This window comes from Cyprinodon tularosa, unplaced genomic scaffold (genome assembly GCF_016077235.1).
Source record: "Cyprinodon tularosa strain WSP-4 unplaced genomic scaffold, ASM1607723v1 ctg499, whole genome shotgun sequence".
In the NCBI taxonomy this organism is placed as follows: Eukaryota; Metazoa; Chordata; class Actinopteri; order Cyprinodontiformes; family Cyprinodontidae; genus Cyprinodon; species Cyprinodon tularosa.
This window is the reverse complement of record NW_024039228.1, coordinates 126,698-153,293: the sequence shown is the minus strand read 5'-3', so window position 1 is coordinate 153,293 and position 26,596 is coordinate 126,698. Positions and strand designations below refer to the sequence as shown.

Genomic DNA, 26,596 nt, shown 5'->3' with positions numbered 1-26,596 from the left:
TGCGTCTACTTTTTTTTCTTTAACAGGAAAATGTGGAATGATTTGCAAAGTGATCAGGGTTTTGTGTTCATCGTTGGCAAAAATAGTTGTTTTTTTATTACTTTTTATGCAATCAAGTCTTCCTTAGCTTACTTAACCACACAAAAACATCAGAAAGGGAACTGATTTATAGAGTTATGTGGGGTTTTCTTGAATCTGGTTGCTCAAAATAAGTGACTTGAAAACTCAAGTGGAGGAATGACTAAATCACATATTCTGACTAATAGCTATGATGCAGCTGTTTTCTAAGTCCAGACCTAAAATAAGTGGCTTGTAAATCAAGTCCCTGTCTGCAATGCAAAGTGTGGCAACACATTCAGAACTGAACGTGTAAAAACAAAACTTGCGTTTTTCCTTTATATATATATATATGCGACACAGTGAGAAAGGATCGGCATTGATCGCACCAGCCAAAGTCATGGAACAATAAAATTCAAAGCAGGGTCTGAATGTGGGTCTCAGAGTAAAGTTGGCTGAATGCATGACCACACAAGACTATGATTTTTATTTGTAAAAAAAAGTTTGGAAACTTCTCTCCTTTTCTTCCCATTTCAAAAGTAAGCACTACTTTTTCTGGTTCTATTGGATAAAATACTAATAAAAACACAAATGTTTATGGTTTTATGGGGAAAGAACACGAAAAAGTTGTATATACGTGAAGACTTAATGTCAACTTCATATGTGCGACTATTAATCAGGAATCAGCACATTATAAAATGTTATGGTTGCAGTTTTCGAAACATTTATTCGAGGTAACGTGTAGTTATTTGAAGCAACACAGGCACATATCAAAAATGTTTATTTCCGCCCACTCTGCAGACTTTTTTGGACATTTTAAACTAACATAGGTATTTTACAAACTGTGTTGCCACAGCCTTTTATTGCATAACAGATTTATTTTATTCATCTTCCCAGTAATGTCTTTAAACAAATACAGAATGCCTCTAATGATCAAACAGAGCATTTTCAATTTAATTTGTCCATTAAAAAAAACATTTAGGAAAGATTTGATTTTCATGTGAACTGAATCCAACAGCTTTTGCACCTTAGTTATTACCTTCGCTATGGGGAGATAAATAGATTGCAGTGTTGTTACTACGGCTCTTGAAAAAGTTGGAGGCAAAGCATAATTTTTAATTCAGATAAGCAGGGGGTTAGGAAGGAATTTGACTTTTAAGAAGAACTACAAAAATTGATATTTAATTTGGAAAGATACTGCCAATTGAAGGAAGATAGATGATAAAAAGTATGGGTCACAGGACAGAGCCCTGAGGCACCCCTACTGTTACAGGGGAATCGTATTGAAGGCTGCACTCAGATCCAGAGGAATAAGGATAGAAAGTGGACCAGTCTCAGCTCCCCACCAGAAACTTTATTAGAACGACTCCACTGGATTTAGTCATAGCTGTGTTTCAATATAATTTATTTTCAAATGGAATTCAATTAAAATGTCTTTTTTACAAACAAGGAAAAAATTTATATTGCCTGACCAAAGATCATGGGACTTGAGTGAACTATGGTAATCATAAAAATTTGAGCTCCTGATTGAGTTATAGAATATCCTGCGAGTCTAATTTAATCAAGTCCTTTTAAACATGATTGTGCCATTACTTAGCAAAAAATTAGCAGGAAAAGGAAACAATAAGCTGAAGTAAAGGCTCAATAAAAAAAAACAAGGCTGATTATGGGAATGGGAATGTAGATAATTTATTATTTATTGAGTTAAACTGTTTATAGACCATGATGCCAGACTATTAATTTAGAGTTATTTGGCTTTATTACCCTTTATTTGCTAAATAATGCTTCTTAATAAAAAATGTTAAAGTTCTGAAATCCTACCCTGTGTGTCCGGTGCATTTCTCAGAAGGCGGTCTCTCTGCAGCCTCACGGCGGTGGAGCAGTACACTGAGACCAGAGTGTCACAGCGAGGTCGAAGCAAGCAGCTGAGGATCCTCTCTTCTTTCAGCGGACCTCCTCTGGCCGACCACAGCGCCTCGCACAGCGCCTCCAGGTGTGGATCACCTTTATTGGAGCATGGTATGAGAGCCAGGACGGAGTAAACCTCCTCCACCCACTGCTCCACATTCTCTGCTCTCCTCTCTGGTTTTCCAAGCTTCCCCATCAAGTATTTTATAAATTTATGCTGCAGTGTTTGGCCTTCAGTGCTCGATGGATCCTGTAAGATAAGATGGACTTCATTGAGCTCACAGTGGAGAAATTCACTGTGGGTGACAGTTCACAGATGACAAACTGGGCCGATTTGAGAAAAGGGTTTGACTAAAAGAACAGAATAACATTATTAAAAAGAGACTAAGACTAGACTAAATAGTTATGAACTATTCTAAAATAAGAATGAAATGCTTTCAGTTTTAGTCCCTTTTTTTCACCCATGAGAGCCTCTCTTTTTTAGCATCTCATACTAAAAGGAAAACATGAACCCCCATATATCTTATCAGTTTGCTTTATTTAAACTATTGTACTAATACCCATTTTAGATTAAAGGGAAGCTTAATAATAATACATGGTCCATGTTTTATTTGGCGAATGGTTGTGGACTAACACATCTTTTCTTCTTTCACTCAAAAGTCATGAACTACTGTTGGTTTATGAGCTTCCCTCTGCAAAGTAACAGGCTAAGTATGCATCTGAGACACAGAAGATCCAGGTTTGGATCCCTGTTTCATCAGAAAGAGCATCCAGAAAAAAACAAAAACAAAGAGCGGCTGAAAATCCAGCTATCTGTTAATCTATCGTATTAACTACCCTGAAGTTTGGGGCTATTCTCTGAAGGGCGTGAATCCTGTAACCCAACATTTAAAGGACGCCTGTCCTACAATGTAATATTTGAGATTTAAGAATAATCACGTTTAACATCAGGTGATCGTTTGAGCGAAAACTGTAACAAACACCTAATATCTTCTTTATACTATTTTAGCACTAAAAGGCAAACTCTACTCCTCAAAAATAATAAAAAATAATAACTGAAATTTACTGATCTCACATTGGAGAAATTTGCCTCTGTGTCTAACTCATCCCCTAGGGGAGCAGTGGGCTGCCATCGTGGGGCGCCCAGGGAGCAATCGGGGGTTAAGGGTCTTGCTCAGAGAGTCAGAGTGGCAGTCTGTGGGAGTATGTTTCAAACTCACAACCTCAGGATTCCAAGCTCTATGCCCTAACCGCTAGGTTGCCATTCCCAATTGTCCTAAAAAGAATAATCTTGCATTCCTTTCATGGTTTAGATCACTGATGATCAAACATCCTGTGTTATAAATTCTATGCAGACTGCTAATCTAGCTACTCTACCATTTTATTGCTAGCAAGAGCCCTGAGGTCTGACTCTACCTGCAGGAAATGTGCCAAAGTGTGAGCAAGTCTTGGTTTCTTCTTCTCCAGGAGGGTTTGAAGGCAAGACTCAACAGCAGCAAGGGCCGGCCTTTGGTCAGACTGCAATGCCAAGAAAGCCTGGTGCAATTCCTGTCAAAAAAACAAGGCACAGATAATTAGGTATGTATTTTTATAGTTTGATTATTTCTTTATTTCCTTTTTTCTTGCACAAACAGCAGTAAATAAGCAAACCTTGAGAACAGTCTCTGGGATGCCCTCTGACCCCAGTTCCTCAAGAAGGAGTAGAAATTCCAGCTCATGTTTGATGTGAGAAGGAACCTGAAGAATAAAATTACATCGATGAGGAGCAGTCCAAGTTTCCAGGTATAGCCCAAACATTTTAGTGTTTAAAAGGCAAAAAAATGCAACCATTAAATGTTTCTAAGCTCCCCAGAGTACTTTTTCAGGAAGAGCTTCACATATTCACCTGATCCTGAGTCCATTTCTCTAAGACCTGCAGCCAAAACCAAGCCAGTTTGTGTGGAGTGCCGACAGAAGCCCATCTACGAAACCGTTGTTTAGAGTTCAGCAAAAAAAAAGGATATCAGTATTTCTGACATGCATAGAAGCAGAAACAGATATGGTTTTATAACCTATAGAATAAAAGACATAACCTTCAGTAACTAACATTAAATTGGAGTAAACTAAACTTTAGGCCATTTAAGACTACCTAAAAAAGGGAGAGTTTAACATTTTGGATTTTCTTACTCAGTAAAAAGCTGCATCGAAATGTCGACTCTCTTGTCTTCAAGATACTTTGGAAATAATTTCATGATATTGTCAATTTGGAAGACTATTTTTGGCTTTAACAAGTCTCCTGGTCCCTTCAGCTGAGAAATACCCCACAGCATGACGCCCCCCACTCCTGTACTAACAGGTAGGTTTTCTCATAATGTCATTAAGCAAAAAAAAAAAAAAAACAATAAAAAATATTCTGCTGATGCATTTTGATTGGAAACAGAAGATGTCTTATCTTGTAGTGTGTTTAAATATCAGTACTCACTTTAAATTGTAAGGATGGCAGATTATAGCTTTGATTATCTCTCGCACTTTTCCAGAAAGTCCTTCTGGTGAGTTGGCCAGCTGTGAAACACAGGCGCTGGCCAGCTGCCATTCTCCGTGCTGCAGGCAACTCTTGAAATACTCAAAGAGGTCTTGAAGAGAAACGTCAGCTTCACGGCCAAAGGGATGCATGGTGGCCTCTGCTGAAAAAGGCCTCTACTCTGCAGTCACGGCTCCGAAAAGAAACCAAGCAGCACTATGGAGCTTTTAACACCTGAGTTTAAAAAAGAAACAAAGGTATTTCACAACTTTATCAGTCTAAGCTAAATTAAAGCAGTGCAATTAGATAGTTACTAAAACTGAATGAATAAAATCAAACGGTTCTCAAATCTGTATTCAGAAATATTTCAACAAGTAATGAAACTATTTGAATTAATTGTATGAAAGCAGGCAGGAAATTTGTTTACAGAAGTGCACAAGAATATGCAAACATAATGAGCCACAAAGGTTTCATTGTTGGTGGTCATTTATCACATTGATTAATAACTATCCTGATAAATCATGATAAGAATCTTATTTTTATTCGATTTTTTTTTATTGTCCAAATGATGAATTGGAATAAATTCAATTTAAAAACAAACAGAAATTGGATGAATTGTCAGGACATTTAATTTCATCTTTCCTTTTTTCGTATGAGGGGTTGACAAATTCAAAGACAAAGTTCAAAGTTAAATAGATTATAATTCTTTATGCAACAGGTAAACTGAAGAAGCCTGTTTTAAACTTAGATATTTTTTCGAGAGCAGTATTCCTGATTGTGGGGCTATGTTAGGAGGGGCATGGAGTCAGAGACTTAAGAATGACATTGACGAAGTAGTAAAAAGTGTTTTTATTCTGCTTTTTATTATTATCACAATTAATTAATTGATTATCACAAAATATTGTTGTAGGAGTTTAAGTCCATATCACCCGGCTCTGTTTTGGTCTCCTCTGAACCACCTGAGCTGTGAATGTCAGCAGCTCCTCCAGAGATATCAAATACATATCTGTACTCTGTTAGTTGTTTCCAGTATATGTACTTTACTTATGTTTTTTTTTTGAGGACTTTAACTTCCTACATTTGAAGAAATATGTGAGCTTTTTTTCTCCTTACTTTCTAACACCTAGCTTGTTAATTTCATGAATATTGATACAACAACTGCAACAAAACAGGGAAAGCCAAAAGCACAAAAAAATCTACCCAATTACATCCCACTTTATTAATAGAAAAACACATGGATGAAGACAAGGGATTGGAAAACATTGCAGATGATGGATCAGGTTATGAGAAGAAACAGATTCCCCATCCATTCCCCCTTTATTAGATTTTAAACATACATGTTGATTATTCCAATTCAATGTTAATGCTATTTGCAAGTTTAATGCTGTGGATACCAGAGCTTTAAAAGTCAGCTGATCAGGCAGGATGTTTAGCTCAGTCTTTTATCTGAAATTTCAGTCAGTAGTTTTTTCATGGTCTCTTTACCAAAATAGTGAACAAAAAGATTCAAATAAAACAATTTTGGTGTATAGAATTGTACCTATTTTACTTTGACTTAAGTAAAAGATATCAATCAGTACTTTACTTTTTTTTTTTTAAATAGATGCATTTATACTTTTACTTAAGTAAAGAATGTGAATACACCTCTATGGTGAACCTGTTGGGAGCCTCCCAACTATTCTCTGTTGCATGGTCTTCCACACACTGTTTACTGAACAACGTTTGTTTAAGATAAAATCCTCATGAAATAGACTGAAGTTTGTTGGAGTAACAAAATGTTAAAAGTAAAAATAGTATGAATCCTTCTATAAGGCCCTAAAGTTATTTAATTCTAATTTGTTAAAAATGTTCGTTTTTAATTAGTGTTGACTTTTATTTGTCTTCTAATATAGAAGTACTTTATTTTTACAGTCAGATTACTTTTTTTTTTTTACTTTTTATTAGAAGCCTTCATGTCCTCTGACTAAAAATGTTACGTTTTATAATATTTAACAAAAATCAACAATCATTCTAATGGTCTACTTATACAAAAAACTAAAACCCTCATACTTTATCATTGAAATCAAACCAAAACATCAAAGGCAGGAAATTGAGACAGTCTGTTTAGAAAACAAAGGTTTAGGTATTTAATTAAAATTATTAAGACTGAACTTTTTTTTGTTATTTGATTTGACAGCTGACCCCCACCCAGCCATACCTAATATTAGCTCCTCATGTTGCTGGTTGAACTTAGATTAGCGACCTTTCTTCTGTAAAAGTGAGTTGTTCTGCGTCTCTGCTCACACATAACACATTTAGACGTTTTCCAGTAGAGCAAGAATAAAGCGACTTACTCATTTCTTTGAGGAAAACCAAGGTATTTTGTGTACGAGGCACAGCTTCCTCTCAAGCTGCTACGCTAGCTGCATAACGGAGGTCATGTGACAAACATCAGCTGATTCTCGGCCGCTGATTGGATGAAGGTTGTTGCATTCAAGTGTTATCGGAAAAATATAAAAACATATGTTTAAACATTGTTATTATTGTAATTATAATTATAAATTAAACATTTTTGAATATAGTATTATTATTATTATTAATATCATTATTATTGTTTCTTTTAATGAAGACAAATTAAAGGCAGTCGTACACATTTTGTATGACTGCCTCGGGCACTGTTTTTACTGATCACCATTAATAATATTAATAATGGCGAAAAGAAAAAAAAACACTATAAAAAACATTTTAAACCTAAACTTGAGTCTTTTTAATACAGAATACCCATCTTGCATCCTTGCCACTCGCAAAATGGAAGACTTGCTAACGCATCATGTCAGCCTCTACCTTCCAGCATCACCACCAATCGGGGAGGCAGTCTCCATGGCAACAGGCGGGATTTGCCAGCTGGAGGCAGAGTCGGTCGGAGCTCAGTTGGTATCACCGCCCCGCCAGCTTCCACACCGCATCACGCCCTGAGTGGAATGGATGACCAGGACAAGAAAGAAAATGTATGTAACATCATTTCTGCTTGAATTTGCGAAACAGGCTTCTAAGCGTTAATAGCGTCATTCAACTAATCTAAGTGATTGAAACAGTCAGATCGGTTGAGTCACTCTATATATTTTTTTTTATCTGGATCAAAGAAGCTATTGTTCCTGTCTGTGCTGCACAGTGAAAGTGGTTGAAAATGAACACAGCTGGGTGTTTACCTACGAACCTGCATTTAGCCCCCTGACAGCTGTTAAATGACATAATAATAACTAGACAATCTTATCAATTTATATCTATTGTTTTTCCAGGGGGAGTACATCGGAGAGATTAAAGGTGGGATGCGGCCTTCAATGAAACTGGTCGTCATGGGAATTGTTGATAAAAAGCCCAAAAGGTTTGTTCATACAAACTATTTCATGACAATTAATATAAGACGTGACTGGTCTGCAGAAGCATACAGGAAACCATAAGCGTCGTTAGACCTATTTAAGGGTGGCTTCAGTCACCCTTTCTTTGGCATTAGCCACCCTATAATTATTTTGCGATTTTAAAAGAAATATTTTTTTTTTCTGTATTTATTTTTTCCTCATATTTTCCCAAAACAAATGCAGTAAAGCACCGAATAAAAGCCATAAAGAAGACAAGTTAATCTGAACAATCATAGGCGTAACTTCCTTAAGGACTGGTGTGGACATGTCCCCAACAATATTTTGTACACGTATTTTGCTTTCGGTGCTGTATATCTGATTAAAACCCCATTCATGCCGCTCCTCAGAAAGAAAATAAAAAAAGTTCTCCCCGCTGCTCACCGTCCACAAACCCCGACAAAAAACTCAGAAAAAAGAATCTGTTGCCTCTCGCTTTCTCCCCATCACCCCCCTCCAACCTCTCCCCATAACATTTGAATTGAAGATATCCGCGGGTGACGGGTCGGGTTCGGTAGTCATTCTAACGGGTTCGGGCGGGTGCGGGTTGGTAAAACTCGACCCATGCAGGTCTCTAAGCTACACTACATTCAGTATCGTTGCCATAGAAACAGACAACAGCGCCAATATATCAGAATTATACTAAAACACACGCAAATAATTTCCCACATAAAAAACAGGACTTTCAGTCCATTACAGTTTTCCGTTTTTAGAGGGTTGTTTATTTTGCGTTTATTAAGTGATGGCTGTGGTATATTAGCTTTCACTGCTATAAGCTTTCGCAGCAGTGATTGATTAATTTAAACACCTGCTCTACTGATGGTCTATCGGAGTTGGTGCTTAGGTTGAACATAGAGAACACCTTTTATTTGAAGCTTCTTGTAGCTACTATTTTAATCCCGGCTTTACTTAAAACTTTTTCCTGACTTTGATAGTGTTGCCATTCAGTAGCAAGCACTGCGCCCCTTTTTCTTTTATATGTACACGTACATTTAAGATTTAGCGTGTTATGTTGACAACTCATGAGCAAGCTGCTTTTTGCAATCTAGCAGGAAGGTAAGGATAGGATCCTGCAGGTGTGACGTCACTCTGCAGGGGGTCCAAAGATAAAAGATTTAAACAATTTTGGCATTGGAATTTCAGATTTAAGGGAGTTAGAAAGTTCACTTAGTAAAAGTGCAAATAATAAATCTGATTACCGATTACTTTTAAGCTGGTTGAACATACTGCGACAGACTGGTGACCTGTCCAGGGTGATCCCACCTCTCACCCAGAACGTGGCTAGAGATATGCACCATCACCTCCTGATCCCACTGAGGGATAAGGTTAAAGAAAATGGATGGTTGAACATAGTCCGCTCTCCCAGATTCTATCAAATCAGTATTGATACCCTCAGGGGCGGATTTAGGAAATTTGGGGCCCTAGGCAAAGACAGGCAGGGGGCCCCCTGAGAAGAAAACCCATAAAACAGACCCATTCTACAGATAGTGAAATGTTAATAGAATAGACATCCATTATTTGTTCTAGGTTTTGTCCCTTTTTTCTCTCTATTTATCAGCGTTCTGATGGCATTTTAGCCAAAGGATTTTTATCAAAAACATAATTAATGTGCACAAATAAGGATTAGTTGTATTAACCATACATGGAAACAGAGTTTTATGGGGCCCCCGAACTTGGGGCCCTAGGCAACTGCCTATTATTGCCTAATGGTAAATCCCCCCCTGGATACCCTGCTGGTGGATGTTCTTGACAGAAAGACGGAGTTGCTTAATCATATTCTGCTTAAGGTCCCATAAGATCTTGTCCAAGTCCTGGTTTAAAAGTAAATTAATTTTAAAAAGTGACCCAAAATTGACTGTCAATAAATGTTCTACAAAATTGATATATTTATTTGATTTCTTTGATTTGTACTGTGTGTTTAGATTTATTTGATATTTTTTGCACAAAATATATAAGTGAATATTGTAACAGTTATGTTTTCAACTGTAAGCATTAAATTGATAAATGTTATTCGCATTTTTTTGGCTTTATCCTTTCCAACAAAAAAAAAAGGCGTCACGCAGGTAGCTCCCTTTCCTTATGAGCCGTCCCCACCAACTTTCAACACAAAGTTACACCCTTGTCTTAGACAACGCCTTAGCAGGTGCACTGAAAAAATTTGGCGCGCGCATTGCGCGCGCATTATCTTCTAGGGGCTGAGCCACCCTTGTTTCTTAAACCTAGAGACGCCCCTGCAGGAAACCCCTTTTTTATTGCATGGCTGGATGTCACCCAGATGTTTTGGGCAATTTATTTGTAATGCTAACAATTTTCCTGATAAGGGTAAGTGAGTGTGCGTGGGAGAGATGCAAATCCCATGAACTCTTAATCACTGTGGACATTCTTCAGTTGTTCACATCTGTCTGGTGGGCTGCAGACTCTTTGGGGGTTTATATATATATATGCGCAATTCAAACAAAATTGTGAAAATGTGTGATAGAAATCTAAGCATGCTTATATAAAGAGCCACACACAAATTAATCCAATTTTCTTTTATAGCTCACATTAAGAGACAAAACCTATCTTCTTTCCCCTAAAAGAAATATATCGCTTTTGCCATAAGACCATGTTATATTTCCAATTGAGCATGACATTACAAATTAAAAACACTTGTAGTTCCTATAATTAGCAACAGTTTAAGTTTAGTTTAATTTCAGTTCTAAAAAGATACAGTATTTCTTCAACGAACATAATATTTGTATTATACTATACTAAATGTAGTTCAGTCTTAAAACGTTAAAGGCAAAATAAATTTCAGAATTTTTTGTTGTTAGATATCTATGATAAGTACAAGCAATCTCCATTCTCATTCCATACTTCTGCTCCATGATATCTAAGCGAACATTGATCTTGAGATTTTTTTTTTTACATATAGGAAGATGACAAGTTATTACTTGTCTGGTTCTATAAGAATGAACTTGACATTTTTTAACAACTTAATTACTAAAGCTATGTGGTGATTTGACAAGCTTTATCCTATGAGCAAAAGGACATGATTGAGTAATGCTAATATCGTCAATATTTAACAGTGGTGGGGTGCATTTGAAGCGTCATTATTAGAGAATGTTGCCAAGTTAACAAAAGACTTTTGTAACAATTATACTTTCCTTAAATATTTCGAAAATTTACTTGCCTATACAATATTGAAATCAGTTAAATATGGATAAATCAGAGTATAATATAGTGTTAACATTACCGAATTATGTACACAAAATCTGACTTTTTCATTTTACCAAGAGATTCAAACAGATTAGATTACGCAGAATTTTGGTCCGTCCACCCATCCCAGCTGGGGTCGCGAGGGGTGTTGGTGCTTATCTCCAGCTGTCTACAGGCGAGAAGCGTTGTACACCCTGGTCAGGTTGCCAGTCCATCGCAGGACTTACATTTTTGTATTTAAGAATAAACAAATAAAGCAATATTTAATTTAAAGAAAACCTTACATACACTGCTGTATCTTTATCAAATGCAGATTTTCTGAAATGTATATGCAAAATGCACATACAGTAATAAATGCACTCAGTTCTCTAATAAATATTTCAGCAAATGTTAATCAAGATCCTATCGTATTGTAGGTCAAACAAGTTACTTTGTATTATTATATTTACCCAATAGAAACAGCAGTTATGTCTTCATGTGGAGTATTATAATTAAACATTTAAATTCATTTACATTAATTATTAAATATTTTGCTATTTCTTTGTTAAGAACAACCAACAAATCTTTCTCTACTGAAAATATATATATAATTTTGGGATAAAATCAATGAGACTCAGGAAGATGACTTCTTAAACCATAACATACTTAATTACTACATTTCAAATAATGCCCAGCAGATGTCATTGCTCCATTGGAAACCTATTAGGAAAACATAATCAAAGGTTGAAGAATCTATAGTGTTTTTTTGTTTTTTTTTTAGGTGTGTATGTTGCACCATACAGTATTTATGCTTCCCTAATGTGAGTGTGTGTCTGTGTGCTGACACAGCATTGAGGTGACTCTGTCCTGCAAGCCTCAAGGGGAAGACGCAGAAGCGGACGTGGGCCTACAGCTAAAGGTCACCTTCATGGATAAGGCCGTCCAACGTAACGCCCGCTTGGCTGGAAAATGGGGTCCATGTGAAAACACCCTCTCCTTCTTTCCCTTTGCACCTGGAGAAGCGTTTAAGGTATTTGTTGTAAAACATGGCGGCTAAAATCACTTCTTAAAATGACACAAGAAAGAATGAGAGTCAATTTATTGATTGCTCTTGTCCTGAGAGACTTAGAGGCAGCTTTAATTTTGCACATTCAGCATGTAAACCTTCATTAAGTGCAAGTGGGCATATTGCTACCATGGCAACAGGTGTCATAATTTCCCCTTTAGGATAGATAAACATATATATATTTATACAGAAGTATAAATTTAATTACACAAGAAAACTTTAAATACATATTATTGGGACTTTATCTGAGTGACCAACTAATAATAAATAATTTGGTATGGAGCATTTGTATTCGGTTCCTTTTACTCTGATACCCTTAAAAAAAAAATCCATTAAGTCTCCGAAAGTCACCCATTTAGCAGAGATTGTATTCATACTGAATGAAAATGACACAAAGTAACTAAGGGTATATATTTTGTCTACTACATAAATGCAGGACTAAGACGCTTGTTACAGAAGGTTGAAAAAGCATCATGAAGCTTATAGGATAGAGCAGGCAGATTAGGATTAACAATAGAATACAGAACTCTGTTCATTCTGCCAAAATATAAGAGTATCACTGAACAGCAAAGCAACCAAAACTGGGTTGGTAGACTTGGAAAGAAAATAGTTGAGCTAAAATGAAATAAAAAAAAAAAGAGAATAAGGCAGGGGGCCCATGGCAGGCCTGGAGGAGCTGCAGCAACACAAAGCTCAGGTGGGAGAATCAGTCATTATTAATCAGTAGCTTCATCTGTCTGCCCTTTACAGAATAGCAAGACAAAAATCATAAGAGATCTAGTTTAAAGTTTTCCACAGTAATCAATGTGAGGATGTATCTAATTTGGAGAAAGAGAGGAGTGAAGCTAAATACAGCAGCAAAAGACTTAAGATTAAAGTGGAGGTTAACAGCCCCTAAACATAAACCCAGAGGGGGAAAAAAATGAAAATCAGATTCTGCTGCCAGATTTAAAAATGTTCACAAATTCTCTCGATCCAGTCTGAGGTGTCTTAAGCAATTCTGCCGAGAGGAAGCACAAAGAAATGTTATTCAGCTGAGACAGGCTGGGGGAGACATAACCCCAAAGACTTGAAGCTTAAATTGTAGCTACTGCAAAGATGTTTCTGCAAAATATTGACTTGTCAGAGCTTAATATAAAGGAATAGCACACTTTTCAGATGTTCTTTTTACAATTTTCTTTACGTCAGTTCTTGTTTCTAAAACATATGAATCTATAAAAAAATTTTAGACTAATTTTACTTAGCACCAATGAATTAAAACCTACGGTATAAAAAGTTTGACTAAGCTGATTTCAGTCTAATGCTTTTTTAATAAGCCAAAACACACAATTAAAAAAGTTATTTTAGTGTTTTAGGTGGAGGTTAAAAGCTTTTACTGGATAAGCAGGATATGAAGCATTTTCCTATCATTTTCCCATCAGATGGAGATCGTCTGTGAACACCAGCAGTTTCGTATCCTGGTGGACGGCCAGCCTCTGTGTGGCTTCACCCACCGGGTCTCCAAGCTCGCCTCCCTCACCGCCTTAAGAGTCTTTGGGGACCTACAGCTCACCAAGGTTGCCTAGCACCAGGCTCTCACTGACAGGAAGCTGAACTGAGGGCCTGCTCTACCCGGGGACGGTACCACCATTAGATTAGAACTTATTTTTGAGTCGCCATCATCAGGAATGTTTTGGTGTTTTTATTTCGCCAACAAAGTTGCACCAGCCTCGTAATCCTACGTTGAGACAAAGTGCCTTCGCTAAGATTACCTGACTGGGGATTTGAAGATGCTGAATGAAAGAGGCAGCAATCACATGTCTTAAAAAAAAACAAACAGGAATGTTATTTTGAATTGTTTTGAATCATTAGGAGCGAGATCTAGGGTCTGCTCTTTGAATGAGAAAAATAGCTGCATAAAAAAAAGGGGGGGTTTCAGAATCCTATCTAAGACGTTTCTGGAATGAACCTTTGAAAGCTCTTATCAAGTGAAAAAACATTGTAAAGTTTGTGATTTTGTGCCCAGTTAAATGCGGCAACAGGTGTGATAGTGTGAAAATAACTTAGATTGGCTTTATTAGCGCATGTCCTCAAAGAAGCAGCACTGTATGTTGATTACTCTGTTTCAAAAGGTTTCATTATTTCACACACAGTGGCATTTAAAATAAATGCCACGTGTTTAAAAAAAGGAAGAAAAAACTTGAAATGCTCCCAACAGCTTTTGGTTCCGTATATGCATGCAATGAAACTGCCATGATTTCTATTCCAGATTCAAAATTTATCAAATTTGTTATCCAGCTGCATAAAAATGTTTCAGTTGTTAATGGATGAAGGTTTAGAGATCAAGCCAGTGGGTTTTTTGGTACCATTCTTGTTGAAAGACGATCTGTTTTTAAACAGAATGTAGGAACTATAGAAGAGGGTTAGGGCCATTAAAAAACAGCCACAAAAAAAGGTTATTGAATTCTGACTTTTTTCTTAGAATTCTCGCTTAAAACTCAAATCCAACTTTATTCTCAGAATCCTGACTTTAATTTAGTAATTCTGACTTTATTCTCAGAATTCAGATTTTGATCTCAGAAGTTACTTCATTCTCAGAATTCTGACTTTATTCTCAGAATTCAGATTTTGGTCTCAGAAGTTACTTCATTCTCAGAATTCTGACTTTATTCTCAAAATTATGTTTTGCTGTCAGAATTCTGACAATTTTCAGAATTCTGACTTTAATTTCATAATTCTGGCTTTAATCTCAGAATTCAGACTTTATTCTCCGAATTCCAGCTTTATTCTCTGACTTCCAATTTTATTCTCAGAATTCCCTTTATGAACTGAATTCTGACTTAAACCTCAGGCTTCTGCCTTTATTCTCAGACTTCTGACTCCATTACCATAACTTTGACTTTAATCTCAGACATCTCACTAATTTCAGACTTCAGACTTTATTCTCAGAGTTCTAACTAATATCAGATTTCTGACTTCATTCTTAGAATTCTGACTTTAATCTCCATATTCTGACTTTATTCTGAAAATTCTGACTTTTGATTTCAGAATTAAGAGTCAAATTACTTAGGACTCTATCAGCAAAGCCAAGGATTATAACTTTGAAAAAGTAGGAATATCACAAGTGGTCAGAATTATGAGATTAAGCAAAAAATCAATAGCCTTTTTTTGTTTTCTGGGTGGCCTTTTTTTGTTAATGGCCTAATCCTCCTCCGTACTGCCTTATAAACCCCCCACTTTTATTCATTTCCATCAGTGAATAAGTTATAAACTATTAGCATAATCACTTTGTTTAATTCAAGTAAATGATTTATTTTTCTATGGAGACATTTTCACATTTATATATTTTATTGCTGTTATTTTGAGCAGCTTTCATCCACATATTTGCTCAGTTAAAATTTTTCTGGCAACGTTTTCTTGGATGTTTCCTAATTTCTGAATTATACCCATGCAATAAAATCATACTTGTTATCTTTTCCTCTGCTGCCCCTAATGCCAGCTTTTAAGACTTGGTATTAAATCCAAGATATGACTCAGGTGTTGTGCCACTTCTGATAGAAACAGAGCCAGACTGGATCAAGGCCAGCTCAGTTTGAGTCACCCAGATAAGGGCAGATCTCAGCTGGCTCAGTGGGAGTGCCTGTCTGTGTCTGTGATTTTTCCAAGCCCCTGAAGCTGTAAGTTTGACGAGAACAACAAATACTTGCAGCTTCATTTCAAGTCTATGCTTGTTTCTGCAATTCCTCTTCGCTGAGAGAGTCTTTGCTCAAGCTAGAAGCAACAGATGAAACACCAAATGCAAGGACTGTCACCAAGACAAACTAGCAGACTTTTTAAGAACTGCTCAGCATAAAATATAAAAATATTTAACCTCTATTTCCTGAACCCTCAAACCACTGCGGTAAAACAAGTATAGATATACATGTAAAGGAATTTGATTACGGTAAATAAGTTTTGTTCATCTAAAAACAATGATTGAAATTCAGGAACCAAGCAGAGCTTCTTCTACTGTAAACTACAGTACAGGTTTGGATATGAACCAGTTTATTCAACACAATTGAATTTATGGGTATGACTTAGGTTTGGTTTTCAATCCCCAGAAGGAATTAAAGAGCTTTATGCCTAAGGTCAAGGTTAAATTAAATTTTTGTCTTTGATCTCGGATTTCTGTCAAAATTCTGAGATCAAAGTCAGAATTTCTGATTAAACTCAGAATTAGTTGAAATTATGAAAGTATGCTAAAAATTCTGAGATTACAGTCAGAGATTAATAGCCTTTTTTGTTTTATTAAGTGTTTTGAGTATTTTGTTTCTTTGTTTTTTGTATTGGCCTTAATCATATTCCATACAAATGAGCTCAATCAGAAAATCAGATCAGATCCTAAAAAGGATTAAATGTGAATTTAAAGACATATTTATGACTGTGTAAGTAGAATACAAGTTATGACTTCTTAAAACTAAACTAATTAAAACACGAGAAGAACCCTAAAAAGACAGAAAGTGGTTTATTGTCAAATAACTAAATATAGTCTTCAAAGTCTATACATTAGTAGCCATTCTTTCATTGATGGGCCCTTGGCTGGTCCCCAACAATTCATTTTTAAACATCCATCTTCCCGGTTCCGGATAAAGCGGGAGACGACGAGTACGAGTACATCCATCTTTGTACTAAAATATTCTGTCATGATTTGTGGACATTAAGATCTAAAGAGAAGCCTCCTGGTCAGACCCTGTAATTCAGTGAAAGGGTGGAGTCAGAGTAAAAATATATGCAGACCCAGGAGATGGAGGGGGTCTCTTCAGTGGCTGGAAGTTTGAGGGGAATTTGCTGGGAGTTGCAGGGGAGTACGCCGCCATTCGGCTCGCTTTTGATTGGGAAGGGTTGTTTTGAATGTCTGCCACCGTAGGTACACATTCATAATACCAGGTTTGATCCCCTTTATACATCACAATCACCTTAATTATTTGTTTCTCTACCAAAGGTGCTCTTTTTCTCCGAGATCTGATGGCCACTGGACAATACAGAGTCAATTTTGAAAGACACTGTTTAAACCACCTCAACCACATCACTGTTACCACCTTTCTCCAGTCTATCCTTTCATTCTGTTCCTTTGCCTTTATAAACCCAAGATTTGCTTTTGTACCAACAGTCCAAGCAGATCAGAGGTTACTTCAGTTCTCAGACTAGCCTGTTGACAACAACAACCAGGCCTCTTTCCCCATCAGTTAAATCCCCTTACTCATTATCATTTTTAACCTCAGCTGAATCACAGTCTTTGAAATAAACATGCAACTCCTTAGCAGGTAAAATGCTGATCGAATGATTTTACGAGGGAAACAAACTAGCTTAATAGTCTGATTTAAAGTTGTGTATACCTACTAGAAATAATTTTGTTTTTCTAGCTTAACTACCTATTTCTGTTTCTTATTTTATTTTATTTTTCTGATGCAAAAAAAATTACTAAAAACTAACTAAAAAATTTGTTTTAAATCAAATGTTACACACTCATTAAGAATGACAGAACACAGAGCTTTTTCAATAAATAACATAATTTGTTCATTCATTTAACATAAAAAGAAATATACAAACACCTACAGCTGCAAAAATATAGTCAGAAAATGAAAATTATTTTATCAAAACATCATTGCATTTTTTTAATACAAAATAAAAAAAAGGCAAAAGAGAAATGAATAAATAGCTTCATTTGAAAAAAAAGATTAAAGATTCATACAAAATCATGAGATCATGACATGTTAAACACAAACTAATAGAAAGGTGACCACCTCTAAAGTGTGTGCTGATCTAATAGTGAAAGTGCATTGACAGAACAATGAAGATGTTCCTCCTTGCTGATGTGTTGAATATTGAAACTGCTCTGAGAAGAACAGTTTTACGACTGTTCTCTGATTGCGTCTATCCAGTCCATCTTCTGCTGGTGAGTCGGAGCCTGGATGAAGTAATGAGTGTCTGACTTAGTGATGATTTTGAACAAGTTGCCCTGAATGTTGCCTTTTACACCTGTGTAAGAAAAGCAGATTGTATCACTGGTACATCACTGTTATTTCACATATAAAAAATAAAACACACAAAAATAAAATAGATAAGCTAAATAGATAAGATAAATACCGTAAGCTAAAACCTTATGACAAAATATATACCCTGAGAAAAATAAATATTAGGCTCAAATTAACACCCAGAAGGTCTAAATTGGACCTTATTGTGGTAGGTTGTTTTAATGCTTTTTTTTTTCTCCAATCAGACACAGGTTTCTCTCCCATTAGCATTCTGCTAAAGAAGAAGCATAACATACTGGTAGCTTTGCTCAACAATGTAATTTTGACCCAAGAATATGTCATAAAATGGTTATACATGCAAATATTTAATAAATGTTTTTGTGTTGAATAGGAATATTTTTATTTAACACAAATACGCATTCAGGGCTGTATAGCGGAGCAGCCGTTTACGGGTGTGCAACATGTGAAGAAGTTATGGGTTTGAATCTCAGCTTTTCTGTGTGAATTTGCAGGTTTTCCCCATGCACTGCAAAAATGTTAATATAAGTAAGTCAATATTGCTTAATATAAGGATATTTACATTATTTGAACAGGTAAGAACAACAATTTTTATTTATGTTTAGAAAATTTAAACAAGCTCCATTATCTTATTTCAAGTGCATAACATCTATCATCTTATTTTACGGGCAAAACACTCATTCCTTAGGCAGATAATGTTATTTACCAGCTGAAATATGGGGCAACTAGATGAACGTCGGGACGTTTAATCATAAACATTTTTTTTCTTTATAGAAAGTCAAGCTTTGAAGGAAAAACAAAGTATATATTTGGTAAAATGTACAGTAGCTTAAATATCTAAAAAGAATAAAAAATACCTTAACTATCATCACTGCTATGTCCTCAGTAAGTACAGTATATTTAGTTTGGACAATTCAATATAATATAAAAATGTAAGAATCTTTAATAAAATTATTACTCCAACTGTTTTCGAAAATGCAGTTATCTCTTTTCTGAACAAACAACTGGAACGTCCTGCACCACCATGAAAAGATCCTCTGCCTTTGCACTCACAGCTTTTTCATTTAAAGCCAATTTAACCCAGAGAGACTCACTTAAAGAAAAGTTGCGATTAAAATGATTTCTATTGCCATGAATGAAATAAGTTTTTAGGGGCTATAAACCCGGCTGCAGACTTGATACTGCAAATTGACATGAGCTCTGATGAATAGTTCAGGAAAAGAATTACGTAGAGTAGTCCCCCCGACCCAGAGAATGAATGAGACTGAGAATAGCCTGATAATAAAGGAGGAAATGGGGTGGAGGAGGGTAGAAGTTCCTCTGGTATGCAGGAGAAGAGCTGGACAATGAGCTTATGAAGGAGATCTTTGATGATGATTAACTTCATAATGGATGCGGTTCCGATGCTGATTGGTGGGAACTTTGAACATGGCACATCGCAGGTGATCCAGGTGAAGCTGATTAGAATCTCTTCAGGTTTCATTTGCACTTCAGCTTCATGGATGTATTTGGAATCACCTCCCAAACAGTCTGAAGTTATCTGAAGAGCTGAAGTTTTTCTTTTTCTAAAAACTTTAAATTATATTATTAATAACCATCTGTGTCAGCATCAGTCTGTTTTTAACATCAATTTATTATGTTAGAGGTGCAAATTTTTATCTTAATTTTTGGGCGTAAGGTCTAGTTAAATGCGTTTCTAACATTTGTTTGTTATGATGGCCCACCTTGACCCTGACAGATAAGTGGAACAAGAGGGACGGACGGAGGACGGAGGGACAGATGATGGGTACAATTTAGATTTGTTTGTTTGTTTTTTTAATATATTTAGTTATGTTTTCATTTTTTATATATCCTTTTTTTAATTCAAGGTTTTCTGTACAGCTAAACTAAGTTAAGGTAAACTATAGTCTTTATTAAATGACCAACCTGAGGGAACTCCATTATCATCCAAAGAGGATATCAGACACCCTCGCAGGGTGAAGCCGCCAGCAGGGCTGATGTCATCCTGACAAGTGATAAAGAATGAAAGAGACTGAGTCAGACATAAAGGGCAGAAGATGATGAGGATGATGATGCTCACTATGAGTAATACCGGCTTCAAACACATAACTTAAAGAGAATGAATAAATAACAAAAGCAAACAGAGATAGTTTAATTTCATTTACATCCACTCCGATCAGCTTGTCATATATTCAGACTTTGAGCATGATCTGGTTCTGTTGTCTTCCTGTGAGCGCTCACCTTGGTGGGGTCATAATAATGTAGGAAAGCAGGCTCTGAACGCAGCACAAACAGTCGCACCTTCCAGTTCTTCCTTCTGTGTCCCTGCAGTTAAAGATTAACCAGAAGTTCAAACACAAGCCTGTTGAAGACCTCTGAGATTCAAAGGGCATTGTGTCTTAACTACAAGCTGAATTGAAAATCTTATTCACCATCAGCAATGTTTTTACAACAGGAAACAAGCATGATGTCTATATCTTGGAATAGCAGCAAACCCAACAATTCCAAATCCCAGTTTTAAAAAACTGTATGAATATGATTATTTACAGTCAACATTAATTACATTAGAACTTGTACCAATTATGGCTGCTTGTCAAGTAAAAATACACATTGAAAAATAACAGCTGTTAACTAGTTTTTAAACATATTTTCATTAACATTCAACATATATTCTAAACTTATATGTTTTATTTAGTTGTTTGCTTGAAATCATTGTAATTCATTTAGTGGGTGTGTAAATTATTGAGCTAAATTCTATTAGCCAAACTTAAAACTTTTATTTTCGCTGTAAAAACTAGTTCTTCTGACATATTTTTTCAAAACAGCAAATAATTTGTAGTAACATGCATGGAAGCCATATTGGATTCTATCATGCATTTACTATAAACTTCTACCTATTCTCCTATTGTTTTGCAGCCTGAAATTCTAAAGTTTGAGTGACTGAGTAAAAACTGATTGCAAAATAAAATCATATTTGTAAGCCTACTAAGGAAGGCCAATTTAATCCTATTCTACAACTGTAAAAAATGTGTCATATCCAATATTTATGGTTTATGATCACTACATTTGAATGCAGGACTTTTTAAATATGACAAATGTTTACCTGTTTAAGCAGATATCCTCTTTTTATGACTTTACCACTAAGCTCCACAGCAGACAGCGACTTCTCTGCCTTAACGCTTCCTCTCTTCTTTAAGCTGTCAGACTGGAAAGTAGCACAGATGAAGCCCAGCTCTGAAAAGATGAATTGATTGCTAGCAAAACTAAAACTCAGAGAAACATACAAAGCTATAGAGAGCAGTGGAGTCGTCCATGAACTGCTCACTGAGGCCGGCAGTGCGAAAGGCCTCTACACTCTTCAGTCCTACGGTCCGCAGAAGGCCCTCTTCGAGCAAAGCTGAGGACAGGGTCACAGCCTCCCCACGTGTCAGCACGAGCTGCATGAACACCAGCCAGTCTACCACTGCTGAACCTGCAAGGACATTACAGATTGGAAAGGGATCCTTACAAACGCTGGATGTCCCTCTCTCTTTTTTAAGCATTTTAAGGTTTGCCAGTCCTTGTCTCTATCCAGTGGCTAGCCTAAAAAAAGAGAGAACGGCTCAAAATGTGACCTTTTCACCTTGTCCAAACTTAGCCCAAACAAAGCCCTTAAAGTCCAGGGTTGGTTGACCCACTGTGTTAACCCCAAGCACCTGTTAACAACACCTGTGGACAGAAGGCTCTGCTGTATTTTTGTCTTTTCTGTGACATTTCTGTTTTTTCAGTTGGCACCCAACTTGGGAGAGACCCAGAAACCTGGTGGAAGGAAGGAAGGAAGGAAGGAAGGAAGGAAGGAAGGAAGGAAGGAAGGAAGGAAGGAAGGAAGGAAGGAAGGAAGGAAGGAAGGAAGGAAGGAAGGAAGGAAGGAAGGAAGGAAGGAAGGAAGGAAGGAAGGAAGGAAGGGCAATTCTAAAAAACTGCAAAAACGTCTGAGACACAAACTTTGTTGTGGTGCTTAGGCTCATAATGCTCTACATGCAAAAGTGCATGTTTTGGTCAATATTACAAATTGTTTGGCTGTTTTCTTCTTGGTAGCAATGGTCTGTCACGTTTAGCACTTCACAGTCCTTTCTGGATCTTTTTATTTGGTTCCAAAGCAGGCCTTCAGTTCATCCTCATGCTTTCATCTGTTTTCAAGAGCGGTTAAAGCATTTAGTTAATACCCTCTGACTTCATTGTTGCCATTTTCTTGATCAGTGATAACTTTTTCCACGATACTATACTCAAAATTTCCTGTATTATTCTTCCAGATGTAGAGAAAACATGCATTCCGCTCTACTTGTTATTGAATGTCTAGAGTCCTTAATAAAGTTTGAATAAAAAAATGAATGAACCATAATTGCTGTGGGAATCAGCCTTAAAAAAACTGAATTGTCTGCTCTCTTCTCCTAACTTATAAACCCAGACTAGGTTAGAGCTTTAAATGTCAGAAATAAAACAACCAATCACCTGAGAAGCAGTTGCTGTAGGTGCTTCCCTGCTCCACATGATTGCTTAACTTGATTCCACTGTGGACGTCATACATGGAGTCCAACACTTCACTGTAAAAGACATTGATGTAAAAGGGCTTCAGGGAACAAGACAGTGGAAGACACCTCAAACAAACAACATGAAATGTATAAAAAAATTGTACCTCAGATTGATGTTGTGTAAGCGAGATTCAGGCAGATCTTTCTGCTTCATTAGCTTCCCGCCATCAGTCGCCTGTAGCTTGTCTATGGCAGCTGTGATATCAGCGGCCCACTCGTCCCTCTCCTCTCTGGAACAAGCCTCCAAAAAGTGTTCAACACCATGTTTGGTCTGGAGTTTGAACACGAGCTGGTGAAAGAAACCACAAGCATAGTGAGGGCAGATTAAGAGCTGTTCTTCAAGCTTTGGCAGATGGTGAAGGTCAGGTTTGGACAAAACAGCAGCCCTGCAGCAATCGGTGTTATCATTGTTAAAGGTGCAGCAGGTGGGGCCAAAAATTCACTCTCATAAAACTTTTTTTAAATATATAAATATACCTTAATCCTAAATTTATGCTGACAGGGCAGATGAATGGCATTGTTGCACACATCTTTTTTGTTACTTGATGCTATAGACAGAGAATCATTCAGCCACTTTATCTGGCATTCGACGAAACCGCAGGAATTTTATGGTAAAAAAAAATATCTGCTTACTGTTATTATTCCACAACGGCAGTGTTAAACGTGGAGTAGAAATGTTTTTGTCCACGTTTACTTTATCCAGTAGACATTACAGGATTGTTGCCCTTATTCTTTTGATCAGATCGATTTTAGTATAAATTGATCAATAAAAAACATTCAGGGCTGCAAGGTACCACAGAGGGCAAGAAGGTCCTTAAAGGGCATCATCATAGAGCTGGGTTAACAGAATTATCTATATTACACTATCAGTTCTTTAACGGTTCAAGTTCCATTCCAGGAATGCAAAACATAAAAGTGAAATTAAAAGACAAAGACAAGAAACAGCAGCATACACCATAAACTCTGTTTTTCCTGTTATTTCTACCTCCTTTTAAGTTAATCCCATTGGAGCTGTACTAAATTATTCATTTATTTAATACTTTCCTGTCTGAAATAATCAAAATGTAAAGGCGTTCTCATTCCTGAATAACTCACCGGCCGGTTTTCATGCTCCAGGAAAGGACAGGTTATCACACAGTCCTTCAGCAGGACTTTCCCTCTCTGACATGAATCCCGTTTCCCTCCTTCATATCTGTAGTACAGCAACTTATCGGGGGTCAGAACAAACCAGCGGGCCTTCCAGTTGTGAACGATGTGGCCCTAGGTATACATAAAGAAATATTTTTAAAACACCTTTGTTACTTCAGATTCAGGTAAATCATTTAGAATAAACTTTTATAATAATACTAATAATAATATGGCAACTTTCTTACCCTCTTCACCAGGAACCCCTCTCTCAGAACAGGGTTCTTCTTGTCTGTCTCCATGTTCTTCAGTGAGTTCTTGAAGAGTTTGCCTTTTCTTGCCTGTTCAGCTGTTTTAAGCTGCGAGGGAATGAGTCACACATATCACACCCTTACACACCCTTTCCCCTACACCCTAACCTGTACAGCCAATAGAAGCTATTACAGCTCATTTACACACGGTGGCGCTCTATCTCTTTTGGAGAAGACTTCTGCAATGCTCAGCTGGCACTCAGCAACTCCATCCTCAATTACTTTTGGTATGCAAGGAATTCATATAAATGAAAGGCAGACGGGAACATGCTCCAGACTGATGAGGGGTTTTATTAAATTTTGATGCAAAAGGAGAGACTGGCAATTGACCACTGTCCTTCTCTCAACCAGCTGGATCCAAATGGGACAACAGGATATCCAGTTAATGAGACAAGCAGAGACAATAATTACCAATGCAGCATCATGTTTTGCTTCCAGACATAGATTATCATAAGCGTATGAATGGACCAGAGGAAAGAGAAGGATGTTCAACTCCTCAAAATGAGGACAGAGTTGTTGTTTGTATGCCCCTTCAACTGCTCTGATGACTTTTCAGAAAATGTTGCAAACCTCAGATTGGGATGGATGAAATCGTTTCTACATTTAGGTTCAGTTGTTGTTGCATTTTCAAATAATTTGGCATATGAGAGCAGATGTTACAACCAACAAGAACACAGCGTTTGACATAAAGAGATGATTTATCAGGTTTTTTCCTGGATTTTGGGAAAGTTTGGGATGATATTAAAGTCTCCAATGCCAAGGGACATTTCCTTTGTTACAACCTCAAACTTCAGTATTTCATGTGGGCCCTCTGTTATCGTCGTTTGGGACCAATATCTAGTTTTTCAGCCAAGTTGGGTAAAGAGTGTCTATGAATGACTGGGTCTAGTTTATTGCATGTGAAGTGGCTTTGCTCTGCTTGAAAATCTTTTAATAAGTTTTAGGAGCTATTTTTGAGTCAGTATTAACCTGAAAAAGGTCCAACTTACTGATCTTTAATAATACCAACCTCCATCAGAGGGCCATCTGACCACCAGCAGACATAAAGTGTCTTGCCCAAAGACATCACTCGGACAGAGTGGAAACTCAGACTGCTGTCCTGTTGTTGTTTTTTTGAGTTTAGTTGAATAAATTGTTTGGTTATGCTGATCCATCTTGCCTCTCAGGGCCTATAGACCAAAATATCTGGAAGTGTTACACAAATATGACTTACAGTAGTAGCCATTCAAAATTTCTCCACTTGTCTGGTACTTGGCTGGTCCCCCACAATTCCTTTCTTAAACATCAAGCTTTGCACTAAAATATTCTGTCCTTATTTCTGGACATTAATATCTAAAGAAAAGCATCACTTCCTGGTCAGACCCTGTAAATCAGTAAAAATGGTTGAGTTAGAGTGAAAAAATATGCACGCCCAGTAGAAGGCCAGTGGCTGAAAGTTGGAGGGGTTTTTGCTGGTAGTTGCAGGGTAGTGGACTGCCTTTCAGCTGACCTTTGGCTGGGAAGACCATTTTGAAAACCTGCCACTGTACCTGATATGCTTAAATCCAATTGAGCCCTTTAGAACATACAGTACATTCTCAAGTTAGAAAAATAAAAAAACACAGGAAAAATGTAGTTAAAATATAAAAGCTGGCTAACAACCTTACAGACAGTGGATGCATAAATACATAAACAGCGGCTTTTTGTTAAAGCACCATAAGTCTCTGATCTTGTTAATAAAACGGAACTATTTTGGTAAAATAAAACTAGCATGTGAGTCAGTATGTGACGAGGCCTTCATGTGATTCTCTAAAAGTGGTTGTTCTTGACAAATGAAATACACTTAGATTTTGGATTAGAATTGACATTTTTTCTGTATAATAGAGAAAATAATGCATCTACCAGAAATGCAAACATACTTTTTCCCAAGAACGATGGTTATGCTGCACTCAGCCTTGATTCAACATGCAGTTTTTATTATCACCTCATTTTTGCTCGTTTTTGTTTTGCTATAGTTGACCACTAGTATCTTATCAACACAATATGACTCGAATATAGCAATCATTTATCACTCTGCATTTTACATCAAAAACACCCCTTTTATGGCTCAATTGCATTTTTTTATATATATAAGATAAAGATTTCTTTTTACTGTTGTACCATCTTTTATTCTACCAACAGGTCATTCTGCTTTTTTCCCCCAGAGAGCTAACAAGCTTGTCCAGTAAAGCTCATCATGGTGAAAAGCATAATAATTTCTAAGAAGATTCCTCCTCCCTTTTGCTGAAGACCACAGTTAAGTTTTCTGTCTCCAAGGCGAGCAGACTGTGAACACAAGCCTGTAGGACTTAAGGAAATGGGAATAAGCTGCAGGCCCTCGCTGGCAAAAAGCCAAAGGAATCTGTTAAACGGGGGAAATGATGGCTTCCTAAAATCCTGCTTCCATACGGCCAAGCACGCCCTGACTGAGAGGCAATCATGGTTCTCTGAGATGAC

At 36.8% G+C, this 26,596-nt stretch overlaps 3 protein-coding genes across 4 annotated transcripts in view; 1 reads left to right on the top strand and 2 right to left on the bottom strand.

Moving 5' to 3' along the window:
- The window catches only part of zfyve26 (zinc finger, FYVE domain containing 26), a 34,831-nt gene extending 27,944 nt beyond the window's left edge, over nucleotides 1–6,887 (bottom strand). For both annotated transcript variants that reach the window (XM_038302742.1, XM_038302744.1), the window contains exons 1-6: nucleotides 6,799–6,887; nucleotides 4,427–4,699; nucleotides 3,851–3,926; nucleotides 3,616–3,702; nucleotides 3,382–3,513; nucleotides 1,879–2,215 (exon numbers count right to left, since the gene is read on the bottom strand). In XM_038302742.1, coding sequence (XP_038158670.1) covers nucleotides 1,879–2,215; nucleotides 3,382–3,513; nucleotides 3,616–3,702; nucleotides 3,851–3,926; nucleotides 4,427–4,617 — 823 coding nt within the window. In that variant the 5' untranslated portion in view covers nucleotides 4,618–4,699; nucleotides 6,799–6,887. The remainder of the gene's footprint in view (nucleotides 1–1,878; nucleotides 2,216–3,381; nucleotides 3,514–3,615; nucleotides 3,703–3,850; nucleotides 3,927–4,426; nucleotides 4,700–6,798) is intronic.
- A 437-nt stretch (nucleotides 6,888–7,324) lies between these two features.
- Nucleotides 7,325–14,601, top strand: si:ch211-10a23.2 (uncharacterized protein LOC567812 homolog). Its single transcript, XM_038302700.1, is given in 5 exon segments — nucleotides 7,325–7,346; nucleotides 7,349–7,452; nucleotides 7,744–7,829; nucleotides 11,887–12,067; nucleotides 13,525–14,601. Coding segments are annotated over 5 exon segments (537 nt in total). The 3' UTR covers nucleotides 13,669–14,601.
- Nucleotides 14,602–17,765: 3,164 nt separating this feature from the next.
- plek2 (pleckstrin 2) lies at nucleotides 17,766–24,214 on the bottom strand. The gene is made up of 9 exons (XM_038302702.1): nucleotides 24,059–24,214; nucleotides 23,781–23,945; nucleotides 22,790–22,974; nucleotides 22,606–22,697; nucleotides 21,399–21,586; nucleotides 21,218–21,319; nucleotides 20,356–20,439; nucleotides 20,041–20,119; nucleotides 17,766–18,100 (listed from the first exon to the last, which is right to left on the bottom strand). Exons 1-9 carry the CDS (start codon nucleotides 24,110–24,112, stop codon nucleotides 17,973–17,975), a joined length of 1,077 nt encoding a protein of 358 aa, XP_038158630.1. The 5' UTR covers nucleotides 24,113–24,214; the 3' UTR covers nucleotides 17,766–17,972.
- Between the last annotated feature and the right edge of the window lie 2,382 nt (nucleotides 24,215–26,596).